The sequence below is a fragment of the Malus sylvestris genome, chromosome 15, assembly GCF_916048215.2.
Source record: "Malus sylvestris chromosome 15, drMalSylv7.2, whole genome shotgun sequence".
Classification (NCBI taxonomy): domain Eukaryota; kingdom Viridiplantae; phylum Streptophyta; class Magnoliopsida; order Rosales; family Rosaceae; genus Malus; species Malus sylvestris.
This window is the reverse complement of record NC_062274.1, coordinates 10,138,628-10,164,228: the sequence shown is the minus strand read 5'-3', so window position 1 is coordinate 10,164,228 and position 25,601 is coordinate 10,138,628. Positions and strand designations below refer to the sequence as shown.

At 38.7% G+C, this 25,601-nt stretch overlaps 3 protein-coding genes, 2 long non-coding RNA genes and 1 other non-coding gene across 6 annotated transcripts; 4 read left to right on the top strand and 2 right to left on the bottom strand.

The window, feature by feature from the left end:
• The first annotated feature begins 6,362 nt into the window (after nucleotides 1–6,362).
• On the top strand, nucleotides 6,363–11,829 carry LOC126604113 (putative SWI/SNF-related matrix-associated actin-dependent regulator of chromatin subfamily A member 3-like 1). The gene is made up of 4 exons (XM_050271225.1): nucleotides 6,363–8,316; nucleotides 9,090–9,381; nucleotides 10,202–11,022; nucleotides 11,658–11,829. The coding sequence occupies exons 1-3, from the start codon at nucleotides 6,757–6,759 to the stop codon at nucleotides 11,002–11,004; spliced, it is 2,655 nt and encodes an 884-aa protein (XP_050127182.1). The 5' UTR covers nucleotides 6,363–6,756; the 3' UTR covers nucleotides 11,005–11,022; nucleotides 11,658–11,829.
• Nucleotides 9,455–9,637, top strand: LOC126604115 (uncharacterized). Its single transcript, XR_007616493.1, has 2 exons — nucleotides 9,455–9,520; nucleotides 9,581–9,637. It is a non-coding gene; the product is annotated as an uncharacterized LOC126604115 (long non-coding RNA).
• Nucleotides 11,830–11,849: 20 nt separating the features above from the next.
• Nucleotides 11,850–13,974, bottom strand: LOC126604116 (uncharacterized). The gene is made up of 2 exons (XR_007616494.1): nucleotides 13,837–13,974; nucleotides 11,850–12,148 (listed from the first exon to the last, which is right to left on the bottom strand). It is a non-coding gene; the product is annotated as an uncharacterized LOC126604116 (long non-coding RNA).
• A 1,026-nt stretch (nucleotides 13,975–15,000) lies between these two features.
• LOC126601136 (histone H4-like) lies at nucleotides 15,001–15,474 on the top strand. The gene has a single exon (XM_050267797.1). The coding sequence runs from the start codon at nucleotides 15,043–15,045 to the stop codon at nucleotides 15,352–15,354; it is 312 nt and encodes a 103-aa protein (XP_050123754.1). The 5' UTR covers nucleotides 15,001–15,042; the 3' UTR covers nucleotides 15,355–15,474.
• Nucleotides 15,475–16,633: 1,159 nt separating this feature from the next.
• TRNAY-GUA (transfer RNA tyrosine (anticodon GUA)) lies at nucleotides 16,634–16,722 on the top strand. The gene is given in 2 exon segments: nucleotides 16,634–16,670; nucleotides 16,687–16,722. It is a non-coding gene; the product is annotated as a tRNA-Tyr (tRNA).
• Nucleotides 16,723–16,861: 139 nt separating this feature from the next.
• LOC126605751 (fatty acid amide hydrolase-like) lies at nucleotides 16,862–22,893 on the bottom strand. Its single transcript, XM_050273184.1, has 19 exons — nucleotides 22,389–22,893; nucleotides 21,931–22,040; nucleotides 21,526–21,586; nucleotides 20,955–21,151; nucleotides 20,578–20,707; nucleotides 20,193–20,270; nucleotides 19,912–20,059; nucleotides 19,568–19,680; nucleotides 19,206–19,281; nucleotides 19,033–19,104; nucleotides 18,902–18,950; nucleotides 18,618–18,689; nucleotides 18,389–18,469; nucleotides 18,151–18,254; nucleotides 17,966–18,058; nucleotides 17,691–17,759; nucleotides 17,534–17,598; nucleotides 17,322–17,383; nucleotides 16,862–17,208 (listed from the first exon to the last, which is right to left on the bottom strand). The coding sequence occupies exons 1-19, from the start codon at nucleotides 22,483–22,485 to the stop codon at nucleotides 17,047–17,049; spliced, it is 1,839 nt and encodes a 612-aa protein (XP_050129141.1). The 5' UTR covers nucleotides 22,486–22,893; the 3' UTR covers nucleotides 16,862–17,046.
• Nucleotides 22,894–25,601: the final 2,708 nt, after the last annotated feature.

The following is a 25,601-nucleotide window of genomic DNA, read 5'->3' as shown; positions in this document are numbered from 1 at the left end:
TTCTAATCTACTGCTGGGTCCTTTTGTTGCCTCTTGAGCTCTTGCCAGCCCCTATTTGGGTTGTGAACATTTTTATTATTATTATTATTATTATTATTATTATACTTAGTTATATGGGTTTTTTTTTTGGTGCCCCCTTCATTTTGGGGCCCTGGACAGTTGCCCCTATGGCACTGGGCCTGGGTCGGCCTTGCTAACAATTAGTAACTAGATTTTTGCTTACTTCGATTCTTAGATTGTAAACGCCTTTGAGATTCAAAAGTTTTGTATTTTTTTTAACAAACGGTATTATTTACATTAAAGAGATGTGAGACTTGGTTAAGCCTCACAATGGGCTAGCAATAATGTGGTTCAAACTCGCTTTTGGCGATAATTGAAACTAAGACCTCTCACTTATAAGTGAAAAGTAATAACACTAGTTCGTAGTAAGTGGCTAAAAGTTATCAACCTTACACTTTTGCATTTGATTTTTTTAATTTTCTTTTTGGATCGATATTTTAAAACTAAAGTGTGAGAGATTTAGACTAAGACACACAATGAGTCAATCATAATAAATTATATCAAATACACCATTTGTAGAAGTTAAATGTAATAATTGTCACGTAAATGTGGATTGAAATATAACTAGACCAAAATATTAAGTGATTGCATTTGCTTTTATTTTATGTTTTTAATGTAAGGAATATTACTGTATTAATTCACACTTAGCATGTGAAACCCCGTTTACAGATTTGACTGTTTAAAATTAGGTATTTTGTATTCTTAGTTTTGACATGTTTATTTTTTTCTTGAAATGATTAAAAGACGAAAATGCCTCTCTTATTCTTTCGTATTTTTCTACTGTTCTTGGAATATTCAGACAAGGTTCTAAAAAACGCTAGGCTCTAATCAGGCGGTGGGATGGCGCCTAGCGCCTAGGCGGATTTAGGTAAATTTCTTATATTTTATATGAATTAATTAAACTTACTATATCATATGTAAATAATTATTGAATAATAAGTTATTTTTTATAGAAGAACATACATATGTGAATGTTTTATGTACATATATAATATACTTGCCTAGGGAAAAAAACAAAATATTATCTAAATAATTTATATAACATTTATATACATATGATATAGATATACACCCCAAACTTTTAAAATATAAAAACTCACACAAGTGGGTGGTTCTCATGATAAAACCATCTGACCCTTTGTAAGTGGGGTGATTTTCAAAAATATCGACTTGCATAAAAGCAGGGATTTCAAAAGCTCAAGCAAGTGGGGTGGTTTTCATGATTACAACCATGAAAAGCAGGGATTTCAACTTGCATGAAAAACAGGGATTTCACGCAACCGATCCTTTCAGAACCTCAAAATTGGTTCTTTCAGTCTCTCTCTCTCTCACTCTCTTCCCTCATCTTCTTCTTCGCCCTTTCAGAACCTCAAAATTGGATCTCAAATCCAACTTGCGCCACCACAGATATTCGACATCTCTTCTAGTAAACAGAGAGGTAGACGGCGAGACTCGGGGAGACAAGAAGGTTGTGAGTCTCGCGACTGAAGTTTCTTTTCCAGGCCGCCCAGACCGCCAGGCATCCACCGAGCTCGCCTAGCCTGCCCAAGCGGCCGCCTTACACCGCTTACTGTCATTGCCGATTTAGTGAACGATTTCTAGATAATCGTGGTGGAGCACCGCCGCCTAGCGCCTAGGCGGCCACCTAGACCGCGTTTTAGAACACTGCATTTAGATATCACGTGTTACTATGAACGCGTAAGTACAAACAGATTGGAGTTTGAAATTTGAATGAAAAAGTTACGAATTTTCTAAATAAAATGACATTTTGGTAAATTCAAGTGGAAATGGCTTCCTTTTTCTTCTTCCCTGCGTGCAAAACCAGCAGCAGAGCTACTGTGTTATTCTCATCTTTATGTCTCATTCACTCAAAAAAAACTTCATTTAATCATAACTTTCTCGTATTTATCTATTCGTAGCGAAGTCCTCTTCAATTTGATACCAAACCCATATGCTGGAACCAAACGCGCCCATATATTGAAGCCTAGAAGCTTCGACGGTTTTCGTGGTGTTTTTCGCCGATTCTGGCTAACCTCGCCGGAGATAGGCCTCGACCCAAGAGAGAAAAATACTCATCTCTTCATGCGCTTCTAGGATATGTAAGTGGATATTTCGAATTTCAAGTTTCATTTTTCGAATAAGTTTGAGATTTATGTGTTTAACTCGAAATTTTGGGGTTCTTGTTGAGGAGTTGTGGTGGTGACGTTGATTTAAGAGCTTAGTAGCTAAGTGGTAGATGGATGAACAACTTTGGAGGAGTTTGGAGGGCAGGACAAGAACAAGGAATGGTACATACTTTAATTTTATTGAATTGTTTGTAGTCTTTGGCTAAAAGATGAAGAATTAAACATGATATAGGTAAGCTAACACATTGAAATAGAAGTTAAATATGATTCCTGGAGAGTTTGGGAAATTGTAAACTAGATTAAACAAGTATGGGTTTTACATTGCAGAAAACTTATTCATTTTGCAGAGAGAAGCTATGTTTCAACTAGCCTACTTTGGCTCTTGATTTATATGTCCTTGTGAGCTCCTTTTGATCTAATATTGTGTGTTCTGAAAATAGACATGTCCATGATCAAAACCCATCTGATTTCACTTAATTCCGTTGAGTTTTGGTTGACCAAAACTATGTTCAAATTTTAGTCACAAAGCTGCCAGACAGCAAGTTCTGCATTTCAAGTTTTGGGATCCATTTATAGTTGGCATTACTTCCAATTCAGAGCTTCGTTTTCTACCAACATTATGTGGTTATAAATTACACAAAACAAGTCTCCAAAAACATTTAAGTTTTTACCATTTAGTTTAGGATTGAGCGTTCAAAAGTGAGTTTAAATTTGGTTGATCAAAGCAGTTTTTATGTAGCTTTTGTGGAGGAGTATTGTTTCTATAGTACTCAATCATTCTCCTGTATTTCTTTAAATTACTTTTGCTTTATATTAGTGTTGTTATTTGAAGTATAAGTTGTACTAAAATAATGTCTATGCTACACAAGTTAATAATTTGTAATTACTCACTTCCATGCTTGCTAATATGCGTTTAATTGTGTTTGTTTTCATTTGTTCATGTGTTTGTAAATTGGTTTAGATTCGGGTGTTGTGCTAGAAAGTTTGAAGGACTTGTGTTGACAAAGGTACTCGAACATGAGGTAGGAGGTTCTAGGGAAACTCCATCATAAGTATTATTCTTTATTAATCGTATTATTATGGGATCTAAATATTGTTTGATAATTATTTGGATATATGAACTTAGCATTACTACCTAGTGTGAGATAGAGATGAAAGTCAGAAGATGAGTCAGGTACTTTATTAGATTTTTAGTAGAAACAGTAATCAAGGGAATTCCTTGTGTTGTGTTCCATATGACTAGATGCTTGGTTGATACATGGAATCAATAGCGTGTATGTGTACAATTATGTATAATGTGTGATGAATTTACTGCATGTAGCAGTGGTACATGGATGGTCCTGCTTGGTATATCCGTGATGGGTCCGCCTGCACGATTCGACTATGCTTATGGTTCTGCTTAGTATATCCACGATGAGGGATCATACGCATTCTAGGAGTGATCATGCTTGATATATCCGCGATGTGTGATCACTACCTAGAGTTATATGATACAGTCCTGCTTGGTATATCCGCGATGGGGGACTGTTAGGGGTGATCATGCTTGGTATATATGCGATGGGTGATCACTGCCTACATTATTAGATTATGCCTATAGTTCTGCTTGGTTTATCCGCGATGGGGGACCATACGCATTATAGGAGTGTTCAAGCTTGGTATATCTGCGATGGGTGATCACTACCTAGAGTTAGGATGTGGTCCTGCTTAGTATATCCACAATGGGAGACCATACGTATTATAGGGGTGATCATACTTGGTATATATGCGATGGGTGATCACTGCTTGCACGCTTAGATTATGCCTACGGTTATGCTTGGTATATCCGCAATGGGGAACCATATGCATACCAGAGGTGATGAGGATTAGTGGTACTTAGAACATTTCGGTAGGTGCCATATTTTAGTTGGATTATGTTGAGTAGTTCGAAATCCTTGCTCTTACTCATTTTCATAAGTTAGTCTGGAACCCTAGATTCGAGTGAATGGGGATTAACCACACTAGATCTTGTGAATATAAATGAAATTTACCATGTTATCACTTATAATCTAAGTAGGGAATTATGTAGAGTTCTTTAATTAAATTCATGAAATGATATGTTATTTTATTGATTGATTAATGTAGTCAAACGTTAATATCGTGCATCTTTGATTCATGGAATTGATTAATTGATGTGATTGTGGAGTGTCGTTGGATATGATTAGTAGATTGAGGTATCATGTTGAAAACATAGTGATTGTTATTATTAATTGGCGTGATTGTTATTATTATGAATAAATTAGTAGATCAATGTGGTTTGAGAATAATATTATGCTTCGTTGGTTCTTTGATATGTTACATGTTGTGGATTGAGATATCATGTTGAAAACATAGTGATTTATATGATGGATGGAATGGAAATCTTGAATGTCATGTGGGTTTGTTATGCAGCTCTGGACTTAGTAATTTCATGCTTGTCAAGTTCTAATAAATGATTGGGGAATGCTATACTTTTCTACTTGAATGTACTGTTATAAACGTTGGAGTGTAGTGAATGGTGAACTACGAATTGCTTGATTGCTTTTTAGGGTACGTAGGCAATCTAACGAGGAGGTTAGATGCAACCATAAAGTATATGAAAATTACTATGCAATTCGAATCTTCAATTATGCTTTGTACATATCCTAGGAGGCAGGGTCTGTTGGATTTACGGATACTTGATGAGGTCACGTGTCGATCTTGAACATATGTCGGGACTGGGACGTGACATACCATATGGAAGGATTTGAGCTTGACAAACTTTGGGTTAAAGAGGAAGACTCTAACCACCTGGGACGCAATGCTTTCATTGTAAAGCAAGTTTTTTTCAGTTGGTGTTGGATCAAAATTTCTTACAAGAAGCAATACCTCCACATGTGTACAGACTGAAATTTGCACACTTATAAATCACTCGCCACGAAGAACTCTGAATGCACATTTTGAAGTTTTGTGTAAGTAGGGGGGTGGTTTGTGAATATTGTGGTAGTGAAAATCCATCGTCTTTAGTTTTGACGAAATTGTACCTATAAAACAATTAAGCACATTTGATCAAAGACCAAAACTACGCACCTAAGAAGTGTTGGGGAGTTGGTTAATGGATCTCTAATGCGTTAGTTAGTTTATATGAAAATAAAGAGTTTAGAGCTTAATTGAGTAGTAAAAGCTTACCAAAAATTAGTGTAGAATTGCGTATTTATAGATGCTAGGCTAGCCATGGTGTAAGGGATCTCGCACCACGTATGACTAAAGTGTGTCATCCGTTGGATGGAGTGGGAAATTATCCCGGATAAATATTAAAGTAATCATATATTAGAATTATCTTGTAGAATCCTTGGTTGGATTTGATTGTAATTCCTTGCTTGAAGGAATTAGTCTTTGATGAAGAAAACTTAAAGATATGAATCTTTGAATTATTTTCAGCTCCACAAATAATTTGTTTAAGAATGGGAAAACGAAACAAACTCATAAATTAAAAACAAATAATCAAGACAAATAATACCAAAAAATTTATGTGATTCAGCTATGTGTATGTATATGTCCGCAAAGCAACAACAACAAACTTTCACTATTTTAATAATAAGTACAACAAATAATCTTGACAACCATATATTCAATCTTAGGCTCTTCGACTCTAGTTTTGACTCTCGATCTTAGGTCTTTGGCCTATATTTGTATCTTTGACCCTTGATCTCAAATCTTTAACCCCTAATGCGATATTGGGTCAAGGGTCTTGACCATTGCTTTTGGGTCGTTGTCCACAATGCTTTATTGGGTCTGTGGCCCTAATTTATTTTGGGGTTTTCGATGCTCTGTCACGGCCGATGGTAAGAAATTATTATTCGTGACCAAGTGCATATTTAACATATAAATGATCACTTAGTGGTACAATCTAGTAATATTCTTTTTCATTTGTAGATGAGAGATATTATGTTCGATTATCGTCAAAAGTAAATTTGCACTACATTATTGCTAACTTATTGTAAGATTAAATCTACCCCCACAAGCACATCCTTACCAATTGAACCAACCCATCCCAACAAGCACGTACTTACCAACCGAACCAACTCTCGTTGGCAGAGGAATACAGTCTTTTAACGTGCGGTGCGAGGGAAACAAAAAGTTTAAAAATGCGAAATATAAACATGTGAAATCAAATGTGATGTTTCTGAAACGAATTGCATTTGATGGGAGTGTCGGCACGTACTGACCTGTTAGGCTCTGCGCCCATGCATTTCTGCATTCAGATGTCTCGTGTTGTATATCGGAGATGATGCTTTAACGTCATAACGTGTCTACCCATTTGAAGCCGAGTAACGGGTGTTTGGACAGTCTTGGCTCTAAATGGTGCGTGTCATCTTCTCCTTGAACCGCACCTTTCCTTTCGATGCCATTCAAAGTTTCAATCACATTCATATACGATTGAGACACCGAATCAAAAGCCGACGCACCGACTCCTTCCCCTCTCTCTCTCTCTCCTCAACCGAAAACTCTAGGGAGTCTAAACTCGAAACCGCCATTCATCGTCCAAATTGTAGAAAGAAATCACATCAAAGCAATGGAGGAAGAAGATCCCGTAAAACTCTTCATGTCCCTCGATCAGTGGCAAGACCCTCCGCCCGACGCCGATGACTTTGCCGCTCTTTCTTCCCAGGACCAAGACTCGCAGTCTCTCTCTTCTTCCTCGGACACCTTCATGCTCGGCTTCGTCATCGCCAGCATCGTTGGAATTCAATACTATTCAGGCACCATCAGTGGCCGAGAAATGGTGGGTCTTGTCCGCGAACCCCTCAATCCCTACGACTCCAACGCCATCAAAGTCCTTAATACCGAAACGCGTCAGGTGGGTCACATCGAACGCTCCGTCGCCGCCGTCCTTGCCCCCTTGATCGACTCGAATTTGATTTCCGTCGAAGGCATTGTGCCCAATATGCGCTCTAAGCCCAACAGGTTCAAGATTCCTTGCCAAGTTCACATCTTTGCAAGGTTTGAAGCCTTTCCCTCTGCGAAATCAGCAATTTTGCAATCTGGGTTGCAGCTGATTTCCGATTCCGATGCGTCTTTCACTCTATCCGAGTCAGTGGTTGTCAAGGAGAAGAAGGCTGAGAGGGGTTCCAAGAGTGTAGATGAGATTTTCAAGCTGGTGGAGGAGAGTGCGAGCAGAAAGGGGGCCTTACAAGCATTGGAACCTCCAAATCAAGTGATCAAATCAGAGCTGTTTGTTCACCAGAAAGAAGGCTTGGGATGGTTGGTGCATAGAGAGAATTCTGGTGACTTGCCTCCCTTTTGGGAAGAGAAAGGTGGTTCTTTTGTGAATGTCTTGACCAATTACCACACTGATAAGCGACCGGAGCCTCTAAGAGGTGGGATTTTCGCTGACGATATGGGGTTGGGTAAGACTTTAACTTTGCTGTCTTTGATTGCGTTTGATAAATATGGTAGTTCAGATGTAAGCGTACTAGATGATAACAAAATGCGTGAGGATGAGTCTTTGTCTGTTTCTTTTAGTAAGAAAGGTAAGAGGGGTGCCCCAAGTAAAAAAGGCACCGGGTCACTGAAAAAACGCAAAACTGAGGATGCCAGTGCTGGCAGCAATGTGGAAGAAAAATGTTTGAGTGTAGATGATAAGTCTTTGGGGTATTGTAGTACCAAGACAACATTAGTTGTGTGCCCACCTTCTGTATTTTCGACTTGGGTAACACAACTAGGAGAGCACACTAGGCCGGGTAGACTGAAGGTGTATATGTACTACGGAGAGCGGACTAGCAATGCTGAGGAGCTTAAGGAGTATGATATAGTGTTGACTACATATAGTATTTTGGCTACTGAAAATTCTTGGACGGAATCCCCTGTTAAAGAGATTGAGTGGTGGAGGGTCATTTTGGATGAGGCACACATGATTAAGAATGTTAATGCTCAACAAAGTCAAGCTGTTACTAGTTTGAAGGCTAAGCGAAGGTGGGCGGTTACTGGAACACCCATCCAGAATAGCTCATTTGATTTGTTTTCTTTGATGGCATTTTTGCGGTTTGAGCCTTTTTCAGTTAAGAGCTACTGGCAAAGCTTGGTGCAGCGCCCACTTGCTCATGGCAACCAAAAAGGGCTCGTACGGCTGCAGGTAATTCCATTCTACCTTTATTTTCTTTTCTTTGTTTTGTTATAAACAGATGCAGGCAATGGAAGTTTGCATTACATGTAGTTCTCTCCTTGTGCTGGGACAAGATTTGAACATAATAGATCATTATTATTATTTTCTTTCTACTTGAGAATCATCCTTACGTTATTTATGTTCTTTTCCCACATATGATACAAGGTCTAATGTGGAAGTGTATCTGACTTCTGAAGTGTGCCTGGATTCTGTTTTGAATGTCTTGACATTGTATTTTATTTCACCTTTTGTTTTAATTTTTATTAAAAGCTTGTGGTAAGATTGGGTTTCGCTCTAGACCCCAAAATACGGGATCTAGATTGAAGTCAAGATGAGTTACTTGAATTGTTCTTTAGCAAATGAACTTTAGTATCTCATTAACTAATATAACCAAACTTCATTAGGCCGCTCACCCGCATACCTTCAATTTGTTATTAGGGTCTGGGATAGCAAATTTCTTTCCTTTGAAATAAGTATTAGATGATCAGAAAGATATGATTGATGCCATGGTTGATCCATGATTTACCTCCAAGACTTTGTTTTCTTTATAAAGCTAATCAAATACCTTAATAGTCCTTGGATTTAATTTTCATGCATACTTTTTGGTGCTTTATTTCGTACTTTTCCCCCCCTATTCTTTAATAGTTAACTAAAAATGAATGAGACAGAATCATGTTATCTGTTTTATTTATTTTATTTCTTTCCAAAAATCCAAGTTCCTAATACGTTGTGTGATAGTTCAGGTTCTAATGGAAACCATTTCTTTGCGAAGAACAAAAGACAAAGGGCTGATTGGATTACCTCCTAAAACTTTAGAGATTTGTTATGTGGAACTCTCTGGTGAAGAACGTGAACTATATGATCAGATGGAAGGAGAAGCAAAGAGTGTTGTGAGGAGTTACATTGATGCTGATAGTGTAGTGCGCAACTATTCCACTGTACTTAGCATCATCTTACGACTTCGGCAGATCTGTACTGATGTGGCATTGTGCCCTTCTGATCTCAAATCACTTCTCCCTTCGAACAATATTGAAGGTATTTGAAAGGATGTTATAGTTGTGCATCTTGTTTATGTTTGTTTTATGCAACTTCACTCACATGCATAGTATCAATGGAACCCTTTCACTGCTATATTTATTTACAGTTCTCTCAGTCATAATTTTTTTTTTCATCAGTAAACCTTAATTTAGCCGACCCCACTTAGTGGGAAAAGGCTTTGTTGTTGTTGTATCAGTAAACCTTAATTAAAGTTTGTCAGGATTCTGTTCTACTTATTTACCTTCTTGGATTCTCCCTCTGTTCAGTACTTGTACACTCGCTTTCCCAAATATGTAGCTACTGAATTTCACGTCCAACTCTATTCTTAGGATTATGTTTCCGCCATAACCTTTGGAAACTGGTGTCTGTGTTTGGTTTTTAGATTTATTATTAAAATTTATTAGTACTTTCTGCTGCTGCTGCTCAATTTTTACAGTGTCATGTGACTTAGTAAAATTTTAATGTGATGAATGATGCTCACCTGCGCATATGCCACCATATTATTTGTTTCCTATAATCCTATTAGATATCATATACCTTTCAAATATAAGTATGTATGACTTAGGCTGCCCATTGTGTGGCGTAGCCGAACTCCCCCTCTCCTTAGTGTAAAAATATCGATGTACTCAAAAAAAAAAAAGAGTATGTATGACGAGTTCAAAAAGAAGCTCAATGTTGATATGTTCAGCTACTAATGAAGTATCTTGGGAATATGCATTTTGGTATCAAGTAATATAATTCTTTTAGTGCAATGTTCTGAATTAATATCAAATTTCTGTTTCACATGTTATGTTATTCTGTACTTAATTCTACGCAGATGCGTCCAAGAACCCTGAGCTGCTGAAAAAGATTGTTGAGGTGCTGCAAGACGGTGAAGATTTTGATTGTCCTATTTGCATTTCTCCGCCAACGGATATTGTTATTACTTGCTGTGCTCACATTTTTTGCCAAGCTTGTATTCTGAAAACCCTTCAGCGCACAAAACCCTGCTGTCCCCTTTGCCGCCATGCTTTATCACATTCTGATCTGTTCTCAGCCCCTCAAACAGCTTCTGACAGTGACAACACAGCATCCTCGAAAACAACCTTGTCGTCAAAAGTAAATGCTCTCTTAAAACTTCTTGTTACATCGAGGGAGCAAAACCCACTTACAAAATCAGTAGTGTTTTCCCAGTTCCGAAAGATGCTGATATATCTTGAAGAGCCACTCAAAGCAGCTGGTTTTAAGACTTTGAGGTTAGATGGGTCCATGAATGCAAAGAAAAGGGCACAAGTAATCAAAGAATTTGGGATGACGGGACAAGATGCGCCCACGATTTTGCTTGCAAGTCTCAAGGCTTCAGGAACAGGTATAAACCTTACAGCTGCAAGTAGAGTGTATTTGTTGGAGCCATGGTGGAACCCAGCAGTTGAGGAACAGGCAATGGATCGCGTTCACCGGATTGGGCAGAAAGAAGATGTGAAGATTGTGAGGATTGTTGCTCGAGACAGCATTGAAGAGAGGATACTAGAGTTGCAAGACAAAAAGAAGAAACTTGCTAAGGAAGCTTTCCGGGGGAAGGCTGCAAAGGATCGGAGGGATGTAGGGGCCGATGATCTTCTTGTCCTCATGGGCATGTGAGTTGGTACGAGTATGCAGGCAAGCAGTGGCGGATCCACAGTGGGGTCATTGGGGTCGCGCGACCCCTTGGAAGCCATGGAAGCAACCTTAGAGACCCCTTGGACTGGTGGTGCGACCCCTGGTGCAACCCCGTTCGCTGCACACCAACTGTTCGACAAAAGGTCATCGGTCTGGGCAGGTTGGATGAAGAAGACGAAGGCGCTGTGGCGCCAGTTTGTTTTTAAAAAAAACCTGGGCAAAACGACGTCGTTTTGGCCCAGGAAATTTTTTTAAATGACCTGGCAAAAACGACGTCGTTTTGGGCCAGGTTTAAACAAAAACAAAATGCCCAGCGTGTCCTGGGCAGGTCTGAACAAAAACAAAAATACCAAGCGTGTCCTTTCGACCTTATTTTGCACAGAGCCTTATTTTTGTGCCTTTGCTAGTGGAACCGAAAGGCTCTGCTTTTTATTTTATTTTTTCATTGTTCTTTGCAGATGTAGAGCTGGAATGTAGGATTTTGAACAAGGATTTTGGAGTAGCTGGTCGCGCTATCCTACCAAGACCCGATGAAATGACGATATGCATGCCGTTTCTGTTAAAAAAAAATTTCGCGCTGCGCGCGCTATCCTTAATGACCCCCCAAACATTATTTCCTGGATCCGCCACTGCAGGCAAGGCATCTTAGGCATGGTACATCTTCTCCTTGCACATGTTTTCGCAGTTGTCATTGCGCACAATGTACATATTTATGAAGCTAGTTCCTTTTGTTATGCACTCAATGTGAGCGAGCCCGGAAACGGGCTTTGCGCTTTTGCTTTCTGAAGCATGAAACTTCATTAAAAAGGGTACGAATGAAGTACAAACACTAAAGAAAAAACTTCATTACAGATAATAAAAAGGCTGAAACAAGGTTCTGGGAAAACCAACAAAAAAAAGAACAAACTTGCAGCAAGTGAAGCAGGGAGACCATCTATAGAGAACAGAAAACCAGTCCGGTAGTACACCTCCGTTTAGTTAGCTTTTGCGGTGGCAACAGTGGCGGCACCGTCTCTTTGCTTCAAGACGAATGCGAAGCCCAGGTCACCACCAAAGGGTGAAGCGAAATCACCATAAAAGTGAAGCAACATCTTGTCTAAGACCATCTCAAATCATTGGGATAAAACTTAAAATTTAGGGTAAAAGACTATTTACTACCCTCATGTATCGTGGTTTTCAACATTTAGTACATCAAGTTTTTTTCGTCCCAGAGTCGTATCTAAAGTGTTAATTTTGGGACAGTCTCATACATCCGTTAGTCAAACTGTTAATTCTCCCGTTAAGTGATGACGTGGCGCCCATGTGGACAATGACTAGGCGTCACGTGTCATTAAAAATATTAAAATAATTAAATAAAAGTAAAAAAAAAAATTCCCCAGATCCCCTTTGTCTTCCCCACCCCGACTCCCCTCTCTTCTCCCTCTGCACCTCTGCACATCTGCACATTCATCCATCCTTCCCCTCCCTCAAACTCAAACTCTGAAACACAGAATCCATGGAAGATTGAAGATTCCTGCGTTTTTTCTCCATTTCCCTTTGCATTGGCCTAGTCCTCCACAGCTCTGACACCCCCCACCACCCTCTCGACCCCCTTTCCCTTTGTGAAGATCCATCTAAAATTAAAGAAAGCATAAATCTTTGGGGTCGAAATCAAAATTGAACCTTTGTCGCGGAAGACGGGGATACAGAGGCATATGGGTTGGAAAATCAGGAAAAGCCGGCGTCTTTCGCCAAGACACTAACCCAATACGACTCCAACAATGGCGGCAGGTTCTCTGTCCCCAGGTACTGCGCCGAGACCATTTTTCCAAAGTTGGATTACTCGGCGGACCCGCCGGTGCAAACGGTGATATCAAAGGACGTCCACGACGAGGTATGGAAGTTCAGGCACATTTACAGAGGGACGCCGCGACGGCATTTGTTGACTACTGGGTGGAGCACATTTGTGAACCAGAAGAAATTGGTGGCTGGAGACTCCATTGTGTTTCTGAGAGCCGAAAATGGCGATCTCTGTGTTGGGATTCGGAGAGCGAATAGGGGATTAGACGGCAGGGGAGGAAATGAAGTGGCTTCTGGATGGAACAACAGCCACAACAGCGGCGGCGGCTCTGGAGGTTGTGTTCTGCCTTACGGCAGGTTCTGTGTGTTTCTGAGAGAGGAGGATAACAAGATGAGAAATGAGAGTGGGGGTTTAAGCCCTAATGGGAATATGAGAAGGAAGGGGAGAGTGAGGCATGAGAGTGTAGTTGAGGCGGCGACTATGGTGGCGAATGGCCAACCGTTTGAGGTGGTTTATTATCTGAGGGCGAGCACGCGGGTTCTTTTGGGAGAAAACCCGGATTCGAAAACGATTCCTGGATTGGATTATGGGGATTTAGAGAGGTGGGTTTTATGGGGAATTCATTGGCGAGTTGGGTGGAGAAAGAACAAGGAGGTCGGCGAGGTATGAGGGAAGGGTGAATGTGCAGAGGTGCAGAGGGATCTGGGGAGTAAGAGCGGAGAGTGAGGGTGAACGGATGTGCAGAGGTGCAAAGGGAGAAGGGAAGGGGATCGGGGTGGGGAAGACAAAGGGGATATGGGGATTTTTTTTTTATAATTTAATTAATTATTTTAATATTTTTAATGACATGTGGCGCCCAGTCATTGTCCACATGGGCGCCACATCATCACTTAACAGGAGAATTAACAGTTTGACTAACAGATGTATGAGACTGTCCCAAAATTAACACTTTAGGTATGACTCTAGGACGAAAAAAACTTGATGTACTAAATGTTGAAAACCACGAAACATTAGGGTAGTAAACAGTCTTTTACCCTAAAATTTAGATTTCAAACTAATTCAATTTTTCTGTAGTAGTTAGACATCAAATAAGTTATGGGTTAAAAACTAAAATTTGGGCTAATTTAACCTAGAATTTAGGTCAGGATTAAAAGGCCCGCCTATCAAAATTTAGGTTTTAAACTTACTACTTAATATTATGGTCTACTGGTATTATTATTTCTTTGTAAGTGAGAGGTCTTAGGTTTAATTCTCGCCAAAGGCGAATTTAAACTAGATTATTGCTATCCTGTTGTGAGACTAAGTCCACCCCCTCCCTCTCAATGTAGATAATATTGTTTATTCTAAAAAAAAAAATAAAAAAAAAACTAACTCAATCATTTTTAAATGGTTGGGTCTAAAATAAGTTTTAAGTTAAAACTTAAAATTTAGACAATTTTAAAATTTTAAATACATTAAATTAAAAAACTGAGATCGGATATGATAAAAAATAACGATTTCTTAATTAAAACTTGCATATGGGAATTTTTTATTTTTGTTTTTGAAATAGAAAGAGAGAGGAAGAGAGTGATAGAGAATGTGAGAGTATGAAGTTTTTACATTTTATTTTTTATTTTATTTATTTATTTATTTATTAGATATATGTTATGATTAGATGTAGGTGAAACTTTGAAGAAAAAAAATAAATTTTGATTATGTGAAATTACATTTATACCTCATATTTCTTAATCATGTTTTATTTTAATCAGAGAGTTAAACTAGTAATTTCATATAATCTTGGTTGACAATGAGTATTTTATTAATTGGTAGAGATTTCAATTCTGAGTTAAAAATTTAATCCAAATATTGAAAATGATCAAAATCGAGCGCATAATTAAAAAAACTAAAAAACTAAAACTCAAATTTCAAACCCCAAATCCCTCTGCGCTCTTGGGCTCACCACCTTTCAAACGCCGCCAAGCCAAGCCAACTATCGCTAAAAAGCACAATCCGTGCCATACCAAAGTCGAACCGCTCTCAACCGTAGATTTACACACCATCAACGACAGAAATCCACTTTCACAACATGACGCGGATCGATGCTCTCAAGCCCTCGATGAGCACCCGCATCCAACGGCCAACATCAACCCCGCCAACCTTTCAAAGTTGCAAGCCCCTGACCCCCAACAATTTAAATACCCAAAACCCCAACCACCCCACCAAAAATCAAACTTTCTCAACCAAAATATTTTCCCGAGAAAATGACAGGCCGAGGGAAGGGAGGCAAGGGCTTGGGCAAGGGAGGGGCGAAACGACATCGGAAGGTTCTGAGGGACAACATCCAGGGTATCACCAAGCCTGCGATTCGGCGTCTCGCTCGTAGAGGTGGCGTGAAGCGTATCAGCGGTCTGATCTACGAGGAGACCAGAGGAGTGCTCAAGATCTTTCTGGAGAACGTGATTCGTGATGCCGTGACTTACACCGAGCACGCCAGGAGGAAGACCGTGACCGCCATGGATGTGGTGTATGCTCTGAAGAGGCAAGGAAGGACCCTCTACGGTTTCGGGGGTTAAATTGGGAATTTCATGTCGATATGTGGGGAATTAGGGTTAATTGTCTTTCATGGTAGCATTTAGTATTGATGTAATTTGGACCTTTACTTTCAAGTAATATAAGTTCGATTTCTTAGTAAAGCTTTGTCTTCAATTCTACTTTATGGATCCGTATTTGTTTTCCTGGTAATTTTTTGTTATGTGATTTCTGTTTGGTTGCTGGGAAAATTGTTCCAGCAGTGGGAAAGTACACTGTACACGGATGATTATTACGATTACTTGTTAAATTCGTAGTCCAAAACAATTGAAATCACCTCGCTTCTAGAATTTGGATTTGAATATTGGTATATAATCGTTAGGTAATCAGTTGGAGAAGTATGTTCTAGGTGATCGGTTTCTTAAATTTGGAGACTGAAGACAACCACCTCCACCAAATCAGTTGGGCCGCCATCGCAAGGCCACCGTTAAAGAAAACGAATCAACAGAACCAACTGGATGAACGAAAAATAGGAGTAAGGGAGCTACTTGTGCAGTCATAATCTTATCAAATAGTGCAAAATGCGACTTTAAAACCACATAACACTGTAGTGTGCAGCTGAGGAGAGATGTGATGGGCCAAAAGTAGGGGGTCATAGTTGAAAGACTTTGCGACAAGAATTGACATCTGAGTAAAAAAAGGTGTATAAAGTGTGACAAAAGGTCAGATAAGGGCACCAAAATGTCAAAAGCAAAGAAGGTAGGTAAAGAAAGACTAAACCACCCCATCATAGTTTTTTTGGAAGTTTTAATAAAACACTATTTGTACGGTTCATTTTTAACGAAAAATCACATTTATACATTTTTCCGATACTATTCACTATACTTTTAAAAATGACTTTTCATTAAAAGGGAAGTTCTTTTGGACTTTTCATTCAAAGGGAAGTTTTTTTAGACTTTTCGTTAGTTTTCTTTAGTTCTTTCAGCGAGATAGAGAGATGTTATACCACAAACTAAATGAATTTATACATCAGAATGTATCAAATACCACGATATTCAAATACTTTTAAAATATATGAATTTCGGAATTAGGTTTTGAAATTTCCAAAACTATTCATATTCCGAATTGAAAAGTAATCCGATTTTAAAATTTGAAAGCCTTATTTCTGATCCGATTTTTTGAAAATCACCCCTAATTCCTCTTTTTTTGGGTCAAATCACCCCTAATTTCTAATTATGATGGGTGGGAAACGAACCAACACTCTTTCAGTTATGAGGGTGGTATATTAATATGATTGATAGAGCTATGGTCCTTAACATCAAACCGACCTTAGCTCAGTTGGTAGAGCGGAGGACTGTAGTTGTAATATAACAGAAATCCTTAGGTCACTGGTTCGAATCCGGTAGGTCGGACCATCTTTTTTCCTTTCCTTCTTTTTTTTACCATGTTTTTGACCCAACATCTGTCTCGTCACTCGACGGTAAAATAAATTTGAAATTTCATATATTCTGTAAAGACTTCAAATAAAGAAAATATAGAATTTCTTCCACCTTTTTCTTCGAAACACACACGAACATTTCTCATTTTATTAACTTAATCCATAATCATAAACACACAAACACTACCTATTTATCAATACGATTCGGTCTTGGTGTCAATGGTGTGTAAATTACCATTACAAATTGAACAATCTGCTGCTAATTACCTGCCAACTCTTCCTTGATTATAAACCTTAATTATTTTTGTTGGTTTAGCACATCGTAGTAAACTTCCGGCTTTCTGTACTCCGAGACATACAGTTCCTGCAGCGCAAAGGCTATGTGAATAAGCGTTGCCTCAGACCATGGCTTCCCTATCAGCTGCAGACCAATTGGCAGCCCTGCTCGGTCGTATCCAACCTATCAAGGAAACAAAACACAAACACACAAAAATTATCTGCTTAATATTAATCCCAAGTAATTAAAAAGGTTGTGTGTAGTAATGACGAGATGATGCGTGCATGCATGCATACCGGAACGCTCACTGCCGGTAGCCCCAGAAAGTTTCCTGCTATCGAGTATCGAACAAGCGCAGCTGCGTAAATGAAAACTGATTAGATTCCGTTGTAAGCGTTTTTTGTAATCACATCACTCTACTAATGTTATCAAAACATGAAAGCAGTTGATCGATGGTGCTGATTTAAGTTGCGGATCTGTGACTCTGGGCGTGTCGATTCATTCATACCTCCATTTATGTAGTCAAGCTCGCCGGTTTGTAGAGCGTCATCGAAAATCGAGTAGGCAGTTACCCTGTTATGTCCGTAATTAGATTCAATCGAAAACACATGTTTCAAAATGTCATCTGATGTTTCATGTGTTATCTCGTAAAATCAGTCTGTTACCCTGTTGTCGGAGAAACAATCACATCTGCATGAGCAAATATATTCATGTGAAACTGCATCTGCCGGTTCCTGTGGATATACAGACCACTTCTCAAATGAATATAAAGGACTTGTAAATTAAGCGTTTGAGGTTTGATGTATAGACCACTTTGACACCTTTGTAAGAGGTTCTAGTTTGATGAAATTGAAACTTTTAGTTTAAAGTGTAATATCGCTTGTTTCACGAAAAATAATTGAAAATTTTAGCAGTTAACGATATATATTCCAAAGATTACCTGATTCTTTGAGCCTTTATATACTCTTTACTGCTGAAAGAACCGTAGACCGCAAGCGCTACCCTTACATCCCATCCCAACTCTTTGTAATCCCTATTTTTATGAGTTTGTTATGTCAGCATTTTGGATTTCTTGTCTGTTAGAAAAGGATAGTTGAGAGAAAACCGTGGTGGTCAACAACGTACAGATTTTCAAGAGAATTACTAAGCGAAGCGGTACACTCAGATCCGATTGTTGTATAATGTGCCAGGCGCATCACCTCTATCTCTGGTACGGTCACCTCTACCGTCTACAGATGAAGAAGAAGAAAATAAAAAAAATTAGAAAGTAATCGATAGCGGCTCCTGTATTGACTATGTAGTAATCATGGAAAGTGTACAAGTTTTCACAGTGCTTCTGAAGCAAGCAATTGACAGCGAGTACCTTCCAGCCGTATTGCTTGTGAAGCCTGTCCAGGGCATTAGAACAGCATTCTCTGATATCATCACTGCAATCATTAAACCACTAATCGAGCCAATTAGTGGTTTTGACAATCAAATAACTAAATGTTAGCGAGAACTCATTTAATACATAAAAACGAGTTGTCACTTATCTTTGAAATGTAATTTTTCATCATATATGTGATAAGGTAGAGAAACTGCAGGTCACTTACCTCTCCGTACTTTGCCAATTTTATACCGGATATAGACTTTGTTGGTTTCAACAGCGGAAAATATAATTTGGGCTGCTGGAACATTTTCAATCAAAAATCACAAGCATGGAAAGAAAAACAACTAAGGTAAGCAAAGGTGAACGCTAAGACTGCTACGAAAACAATATGAGTCTGAAATTTGGATACTTAAAGCAAATGCCAATTATCCGATAATAAGTTCACAACAGGAAAAGACGTATATGGTAACAAAGAGCTTTAATCAATATGCAGAACAGCATTCTTACTGATACAGTAGGTTGATGTGGCGGAAGTCGCGCACTAATAGCTGCATAGCTGCAGATCGTGAAATGAAAAAGCTGTAACCTCAATATCCTAAAAGGCCTCTACAAACACATAGAAAAAGAGCATTACTTACACTATAAATGCATCCTCAATAGTGCCTGCTAGTATTCCAACCATCCCAACCGTCCAATTTAGAGGAAGAACGCTAAAAAAAAAAAAACCAAATCAGTATGGAATGATGGTAATAAACCTTCAAACAAATGAAACAAGAGAGAGTACTAGATGAATATTGAACAACTAATTTACCCCGAATGAGGTACTCGCCCGAAGGTGGGTTTAAAACCAACAACACCACAAAGAGATGCAGGCATCCGTACAGATCCTAATCATATGTTACAAATGAAATACACTGTTCAGTTCCTGCACAATACGTATTTATCTCCAACACACACAAACACACACATGCAGGCATGAGGACATAAGTTTTCCAAATTTCCCTACTCCATTGTGTAAACTTTGCTCTCCCTTCACCTTCTGGTTCTACCTAAAAATAGACCCTTTTGCTCTTCTCTCACAACGTTATTAAAATGACGTTATCGATGATAATTAATGTGATAAATGAAAATTATATTACAACACGAACTTCTTCCACGAGAGAAATAAATTACCTCCTCCATCAACACCAAGAGCAACAGGGCATAATCCGGAAGCCACCACTGCAGCAGATCCGCTAGAAGAGCCTCCAGCTATCTTGCTGCGATCATATGGATTTCTGGTCGCCCTACAGTACAGCAGACTTAAAATAAACATGCTGATAACAGTTGAGATCACGGAACTAACTGAGAAAATAATATGACAGCGATATTTTTCCGGCAATTAGGGCATGGAGTCTAGTATCTCAGTTGATATTGACTCAGAACAAAACAGATACATTGATAAAATAGGAAGACCTCTATAGGATAAGGAAAATTTCTCTCTGGTAATATAATGTGGAGTATTAGATCGATCTTACCCGTAGTGGGGATTTATCCCACTTGTTCCAGCTCCAAGTTCATGCATATTGGTTTTCCCAACAATTATTGCACCACATAGTCTGAGGCACTTAACACAGCATGCATCATCTGTGCAAGGTCTTAGTTTGTGCAGCCATTTTGTACCTCCTAGTAATCGGTTTTCAGATTGTGAAACTGTTACTCAAATTTGAACTAAAGAGACCGTGATTATAATGTGTACAATATGAATGTTGGCTGACATGAATTGTCCTGTCAACGGAAAACCTGAAACGTAAGTTACCTGTAGTGGGATACGGTAAGCAATCTATTTCATCCTTGATTGCAATTGGTACCCCATCCAGAGCTGAAATAGGCACTCCTGGAAAGGAAGCGTAATACGGATGATATAAGAGTGTGTAGCAGGATTTGGCAGGGAATAAGAAACAATAGTTGGCCCATATGACTTGGAAAAACCACCGAAGTTTAACATGCTTTCAAAACCGAGGAGCCTTGATTTTTAAGTATCTGCGACTGAAACTTCCCAGTTTAAGAGAGAGAGAGAGAGATGAAAATCCGTGTAGAAATGCATTTCATTACAAGGTGAGTAGTAAAAAAATTCTCCATTCGACCGCAAATGCTGGTGTATTACCATGTCCTCAAGAATACAATTAAGTCTCCACAAGTACCTTGTTCATACCGAAGAGTGGATTCAGTTGCTTGCTTTAAAATATCTTCAGCATCATAGTTGATAAAAAATGACATCTGAAATGATGGAGAATAAGATTCACGGATGGCAGCTATAAGGCGCTCCGCAACCTGCAGAAATAGAAGAAAAAAGGCCTATGAGGGTATGGAGTACAGAATACGTTTTATTTTTAGTTGTAGTTGGGGATTTATAACTAGGAAACATAAAAACTGAGTCGAAACAGAAAAAAAAGAAGTGAATAAGCGCTAATCTCTTTGGCCTTTGGCTCTGATCAACACAAATAACGATGAAAACAGTATATGGAGTAAGCAGAGAGTATTGAAAGAAGAAAAGAACAGTGGCAAAAATATTACATACCGTTCGAGGAGTTACATCTCCAGAGGTATAGGCTCTTGAATAATCCGATATTGTCCAAGAACGAAAAGAGGAGTTTAAACCATTAAATGTCTTTTGACTCTTTTCTAAGGACTGAGGCAGACATTCCGTTGCCTGCTGAACTAGTTCGGGTGGAGACAAATCAGCCCCTACATGTTTGACATCTTGTTCTTCTTCATCTGCATTAACAAGATTTTAAAACTAAATCTCATTACAAATTGCAAAATGAGACAAAATTCATCACCGTGTAAAAATCATTTCTAAGACAACAGAGGGTGAAGTTGAAATGGATGCAAGTGCTATTTTCCACAAAAAAAAAAAAAATCAATTTCCGCTCAACGGGATCAGGTCAGTAACTCCATTGCCAACCAGCTTTAGCTTATGCAGCAGCTGATTAAAATTTCATTTGTAAGAGTAAGTAGTAATTTGGTACCTTAACATTAGTTATGAACATAATACATCCTAATGGTTGCTGGTTTCTTGATCGTTTGATACAAAGTGATAGACTATTTCAGAGGGATTTAGTGGCAAAGATAAAGTCAAGAATACATACCGTCAAATGGATGTATGGGAACATACACAGGTGCCTCCTCCATCTCAGCATTTGAGATCAGCTGCAAAGTTCAAAGAATTTCTCAGCAACTGAGAACGGATGATGGACGTGCAGTGATCAACTAGTTACAGTGGCTCCTTCATTACAAAAATGTTGTGCAAATTCCTTTTAGGGAGTTGCATATAATGAGCAAGCATTTCGGTGGAAACAGAAGAACCTTAATGCTAAGGTACAACGGTGACACATCCAACCCGCCCAAACTGACTGATCCAATCCAATTTTGATCGGCTTATTGGATAGGATGGCGGATTTGCTTGTGACAATCGAATGCTTTCATGCTTTTTCCCCTACCAGACTACCAGATAAATGGAAAAAACAAGAGACATTTAAAAAGTGGGTGTGTACCTTATGAATTAAGTTATCTCTTTTGAGTATGTACAATATCAAGGTTCCAAAGATCCGGGACTCCAAAAACCATGCGAACACCTTGACCAGAAATCCAGCCACACGAGGAGCTACAGAGCAAATGAGATTTAGTGCGTAGATACATTACACACATTTGAACAAATCGAAAATTTCTAAATTTCACTAAAGCACATGCTTAGAAACAGTAGATTAAAGCAAATCAAGCACAGAAAATCACTGGATGTTTTGTCCAGTGTTAATCCAGTGATCACCAAATTTGAGAAGACTGATAGTTAATAGACAACCTGCAGCTTCTTTGACAGTCTAAAACGATGTAGTGAGGCGATGATCATACACAAATTATAAAAAAATTTAAAAGTAAAAAGAAAGAACATAATTAAAGTAGCTAGAAAAGAAAAGAAAGAAGATATATACAAGTGGAAGGGAAGGGAAGGGACCTTTGACATTGGCTCGCAAGTAGGTTTGGGAGCTCCCTGCACTCAGATCAACTTCCTTTGCAGCCTGGTAAACCACTCTACTCTCCTTCTTCATCATATTCAAATTAATTCCTCTGTTTTAATTCCCACAATCAATATACCCAAACTATATATATATTATTACAAACACACTTGAAGAATCAAAACACCAACACAACCAGTATATTCCCCAGTTATATACGTATGTGTGTGTGTATATATATATTACTGGGGAGGAGAAAAGGAGGGAGGGATGGCGGAGAAGGCAAGAAACTCTAACAACTGGAAAAGAAGATCCCTATGAACTATAAGCCTATGATGATAATGCTGATGATGATGATAATACTTATTAATACGGAGAGGAAAATTGTTTGTAATTATTTATTAATAAATAGGGAGAGGGACAGACGCCAGAGTAAAACTGAAAGAGCCTGACTGCCTAACATACAACTACCCTCGCGCTTGCTTTTGTTCACGGATGGATGATTGGATGATTGCATGATTGCTTGAAAAGGGAGAGGGTAAGTTGAATGTCAGTTAGAGAGAGAGAGAGAGAGGGAGAGGGAGAGAGAGCGTGGAGTTAGTAGCAGAGTATAAGAGATTTTTCAGTATGATTGGTAGATGAGATGAGATGAGATGATACATCACGTGTTCCTACATAAATTGTGGGATATGTGTGATAAAAAGTTAATAACTTAAAAAAAAAAAAAAATTATCACCACTTCTATTAAAGCATATGTATCACTTGTGTTCCGGCCACAATAAAAAATTTCCCGTAGAGTAAGGAGTTGGCGGGAGGGAGGGAAAAGTTAGGCAGCAGTTGTTTCACTAAAGTTTGGAATTATTTATTTCTCCATCGATGCAATCGAAGACGATCCGACCTTTTTTTCCGGTTAAAAGCACATTTTCTCCTCCACCTGCTGAGAACAACTCTGACATCGCGGCGTGGTATTTTGTGTCAAAAAATAAATAAAAATGTCAATAAAAACTTGCACTGTATTATTTTATTGGTACGAGACGTTACTGAAATTATGTAGTTGTTGTTGAGAACGAATCTCGCATTGATGAGAGGAGAGATCTTACATGAGCTTATAAATAGGTTGGGCTACACCCCATATTGGCAATTAGTTTTATGACGGAATCCCAACTTTCTTCATTGTATCAGAACTAGATTGTCCTACGTGTGAAGCCAAACAGTCACACGTGCTCTAGGTCACCCCGTTGAGAATGAATTTCACACTAAAAAAAAAATGATCTTCCATAAACTTACAAATAAGTTAAATTACTCTCTATATTACAATAATTTTATGACGGAACCCAACTTTCAGTGTCATACCAGTCATTGTCTTGCTCTCACCTGCTGCCTCCTTTATTTTTTTTCTTCTTACGTTGATAAAACAATTTAATAATTTTACGTTTGGTTGTCAAGTAAGTACGCAAATTTCCACTTATTAATAATTTTACGTTTGGTTTTCTGGTCAAGTACGCAAACTGCAATGTGGAAGTACTGATGATAGCACCTTTTGGGGGAAGCTGGCTATTTGAGGTGGAATCTCCACTTCACATGAGCATTTCAAATTTAATGCCTGGTTCGTTTTCTTCCTTATTGTTCGTGTTTATTGATTGGTGCTCAAAACAATACATATCAACGTCCCAACAAGAAGGTTGTTTACTTAATTCAGGTCACAATCACGTATCGAATTTATCAAGCACTTATAATAATGATAATAATAATATTGTGATTGTATTCATGCGACTACAAGCATGGTATTAAATATCGATAATATCGGCGAAATCTGAGGTACCGATATTTTCCCACATATCCGTATCATTATCGTCAAAATATCGCGATATTATCGATAATATCGCGATATTTTCGATATTATCGAAAAAATCGTCGTGGATCCGTCGTCGTCGTCCCCCCAGCTGCCCAGATCTCTCTGCAATCCATGCTCAAACCCAAGATATGCGCCTCAACGACGCTGATTCCCCTGTCGTTGCCGATTCCCCTGCCGTTGTTGAAGTCACAACTCGTGGTCTGTCCCCACGGCGAAGCAGGCGTGGTCTTGGGTTGAAGCAGACGTGGAACAGAGACGGAGGCGAGCGCGGCGCCGGCGGGGCAGGCTCCGTGGGGAGGAGGAGAATGGGTGCCGATGTTCGCTTCTCACTGGCGTCGTGGTGGTGAGGGTGTGGGACAAAGCCGTCGTCGAAGCGGGTGGGGTGGAGGTGGACGGGGCGGATCTGGCTAATCTCGGTGACGATGGTGACGAAGCCGGAGGAGGAAGAGGAGGAGGGGAGGCGGCGGAGGGAGAAGGAGTAGGAGGAAACGAAGAGGGTTTTGCAGGGGGGAGCCTCTCGTTCTCTCTGTCTTCTCTTCTTACGCTTTTCAATTGGCACTTTAGGGATTTAACCAAGTTTCAGGCCCCAAATTTTTTACTCCATTCTGATTTTAAAGATTATAATAGATTTAAAAATTTATGAATTTTGATGAAGTTTAATAATTTTTAAAACTTTTATGTAAAATTTTAAGTGAATTCCCTCAAATTTTCAGGAAGCGATTTGAGAATGTTTAAAATATTATGTGAAATATTTCTAATTTTTTCGAGTTTCCCAACTTTTTAAAAATCTCTTCGAATCAATTTCTAAATGAATACATTTGGAATGTATGAATTTCTTAAAAATCATGATCGAATACCCCTTAAACTTTAAAGAATCACTTAAAATCCTTATTAAATGCCCTTAGATTTTTAAAGAGAATTAAAATGTTTATAAGCCCCAATTGGATGTACCGCTTAATTTAACTAATTGACACAACACAACAAAAGCAGTTAAGATTACAAATTAACACAAAAGACGACTTGATGCGATGTCATATCTAAAAAACTTGCCGCAATAAGCCCCAATTGGTGTGTTTAAATTTCTTTCATTAATTACTACATATTTTCTACACTCACAATGTTTGTCAGCTCGCTATATAATCAACTTAAATCAGTTAAATCCATCATGCAATGCATTTCCTTCCAATTTTTTGTGATAAACTAATAGATAATTGACTAAATAAACATCCTGCAAAGTTTCAATAAAAATTTCCAAGTTTTTCTTACAATTTCCGTGGTTTCCATGTAATTTTTATCGATATCGATATTATCCCGATATTTCCATCGATATTTCCGTGTTTTCAGACTACCGATATTT

Excerpts from the sequence above, each read along its gene's own strand:
- LOC126604113 (XM_050271225.1), top strand. The coding sequence starts at position 6,757 with ATGGAGGAAGAAGATCCCGTAAAACTCTTCATGTCCCTCGATCAGTGG. Across the intron at positions 8,317-9,089 it reads AAGGGCTCGTACGGCTGCAG|GTTCTAATGGAAACCATTTC; the intron begins GTAATTCCATTC and ends GTGATAGTTCAG. Across the intron at positions 9,382-10,201 it reads CCCTTCGAACAATATTGAAG|ATGCGTCCAAGAACCCTGAG; the intron begins GTATTTGAAAGG and ends AATTCTACGCAG.
- LOC126605751 (XM_050273184.1), bottom strand. The coding sequence starts at position 22,485 with ATGATGAAGAAGGAGAGTAGAGTGGTTTACCAGGCTGCAAAGGAAGTT. Across the intron at positions 21,587-21,930 it reads GAGATAACTTAATTCATAAG|CTGATCTCAAATGCTGAGAT; the intron begins GTACACACCCAC and ends TGAACTTTGCAG. Across the intron at positions 19,105-19,205 it reads GGGCGAGTACCTCATTCGGG|CGTTCTTCCTCTAAATTGGA; the intron begins GTAAATTAGTTG and ends TTTTTTTTTTAG.
- LOC126601136 (XM_050267797.1), top strand. The coding sequence starts at position 15,043 with ATGACAGGCCGAGGGAAGGGAGGCAAGGGCTTGGGCAAGGGAGGGGCG.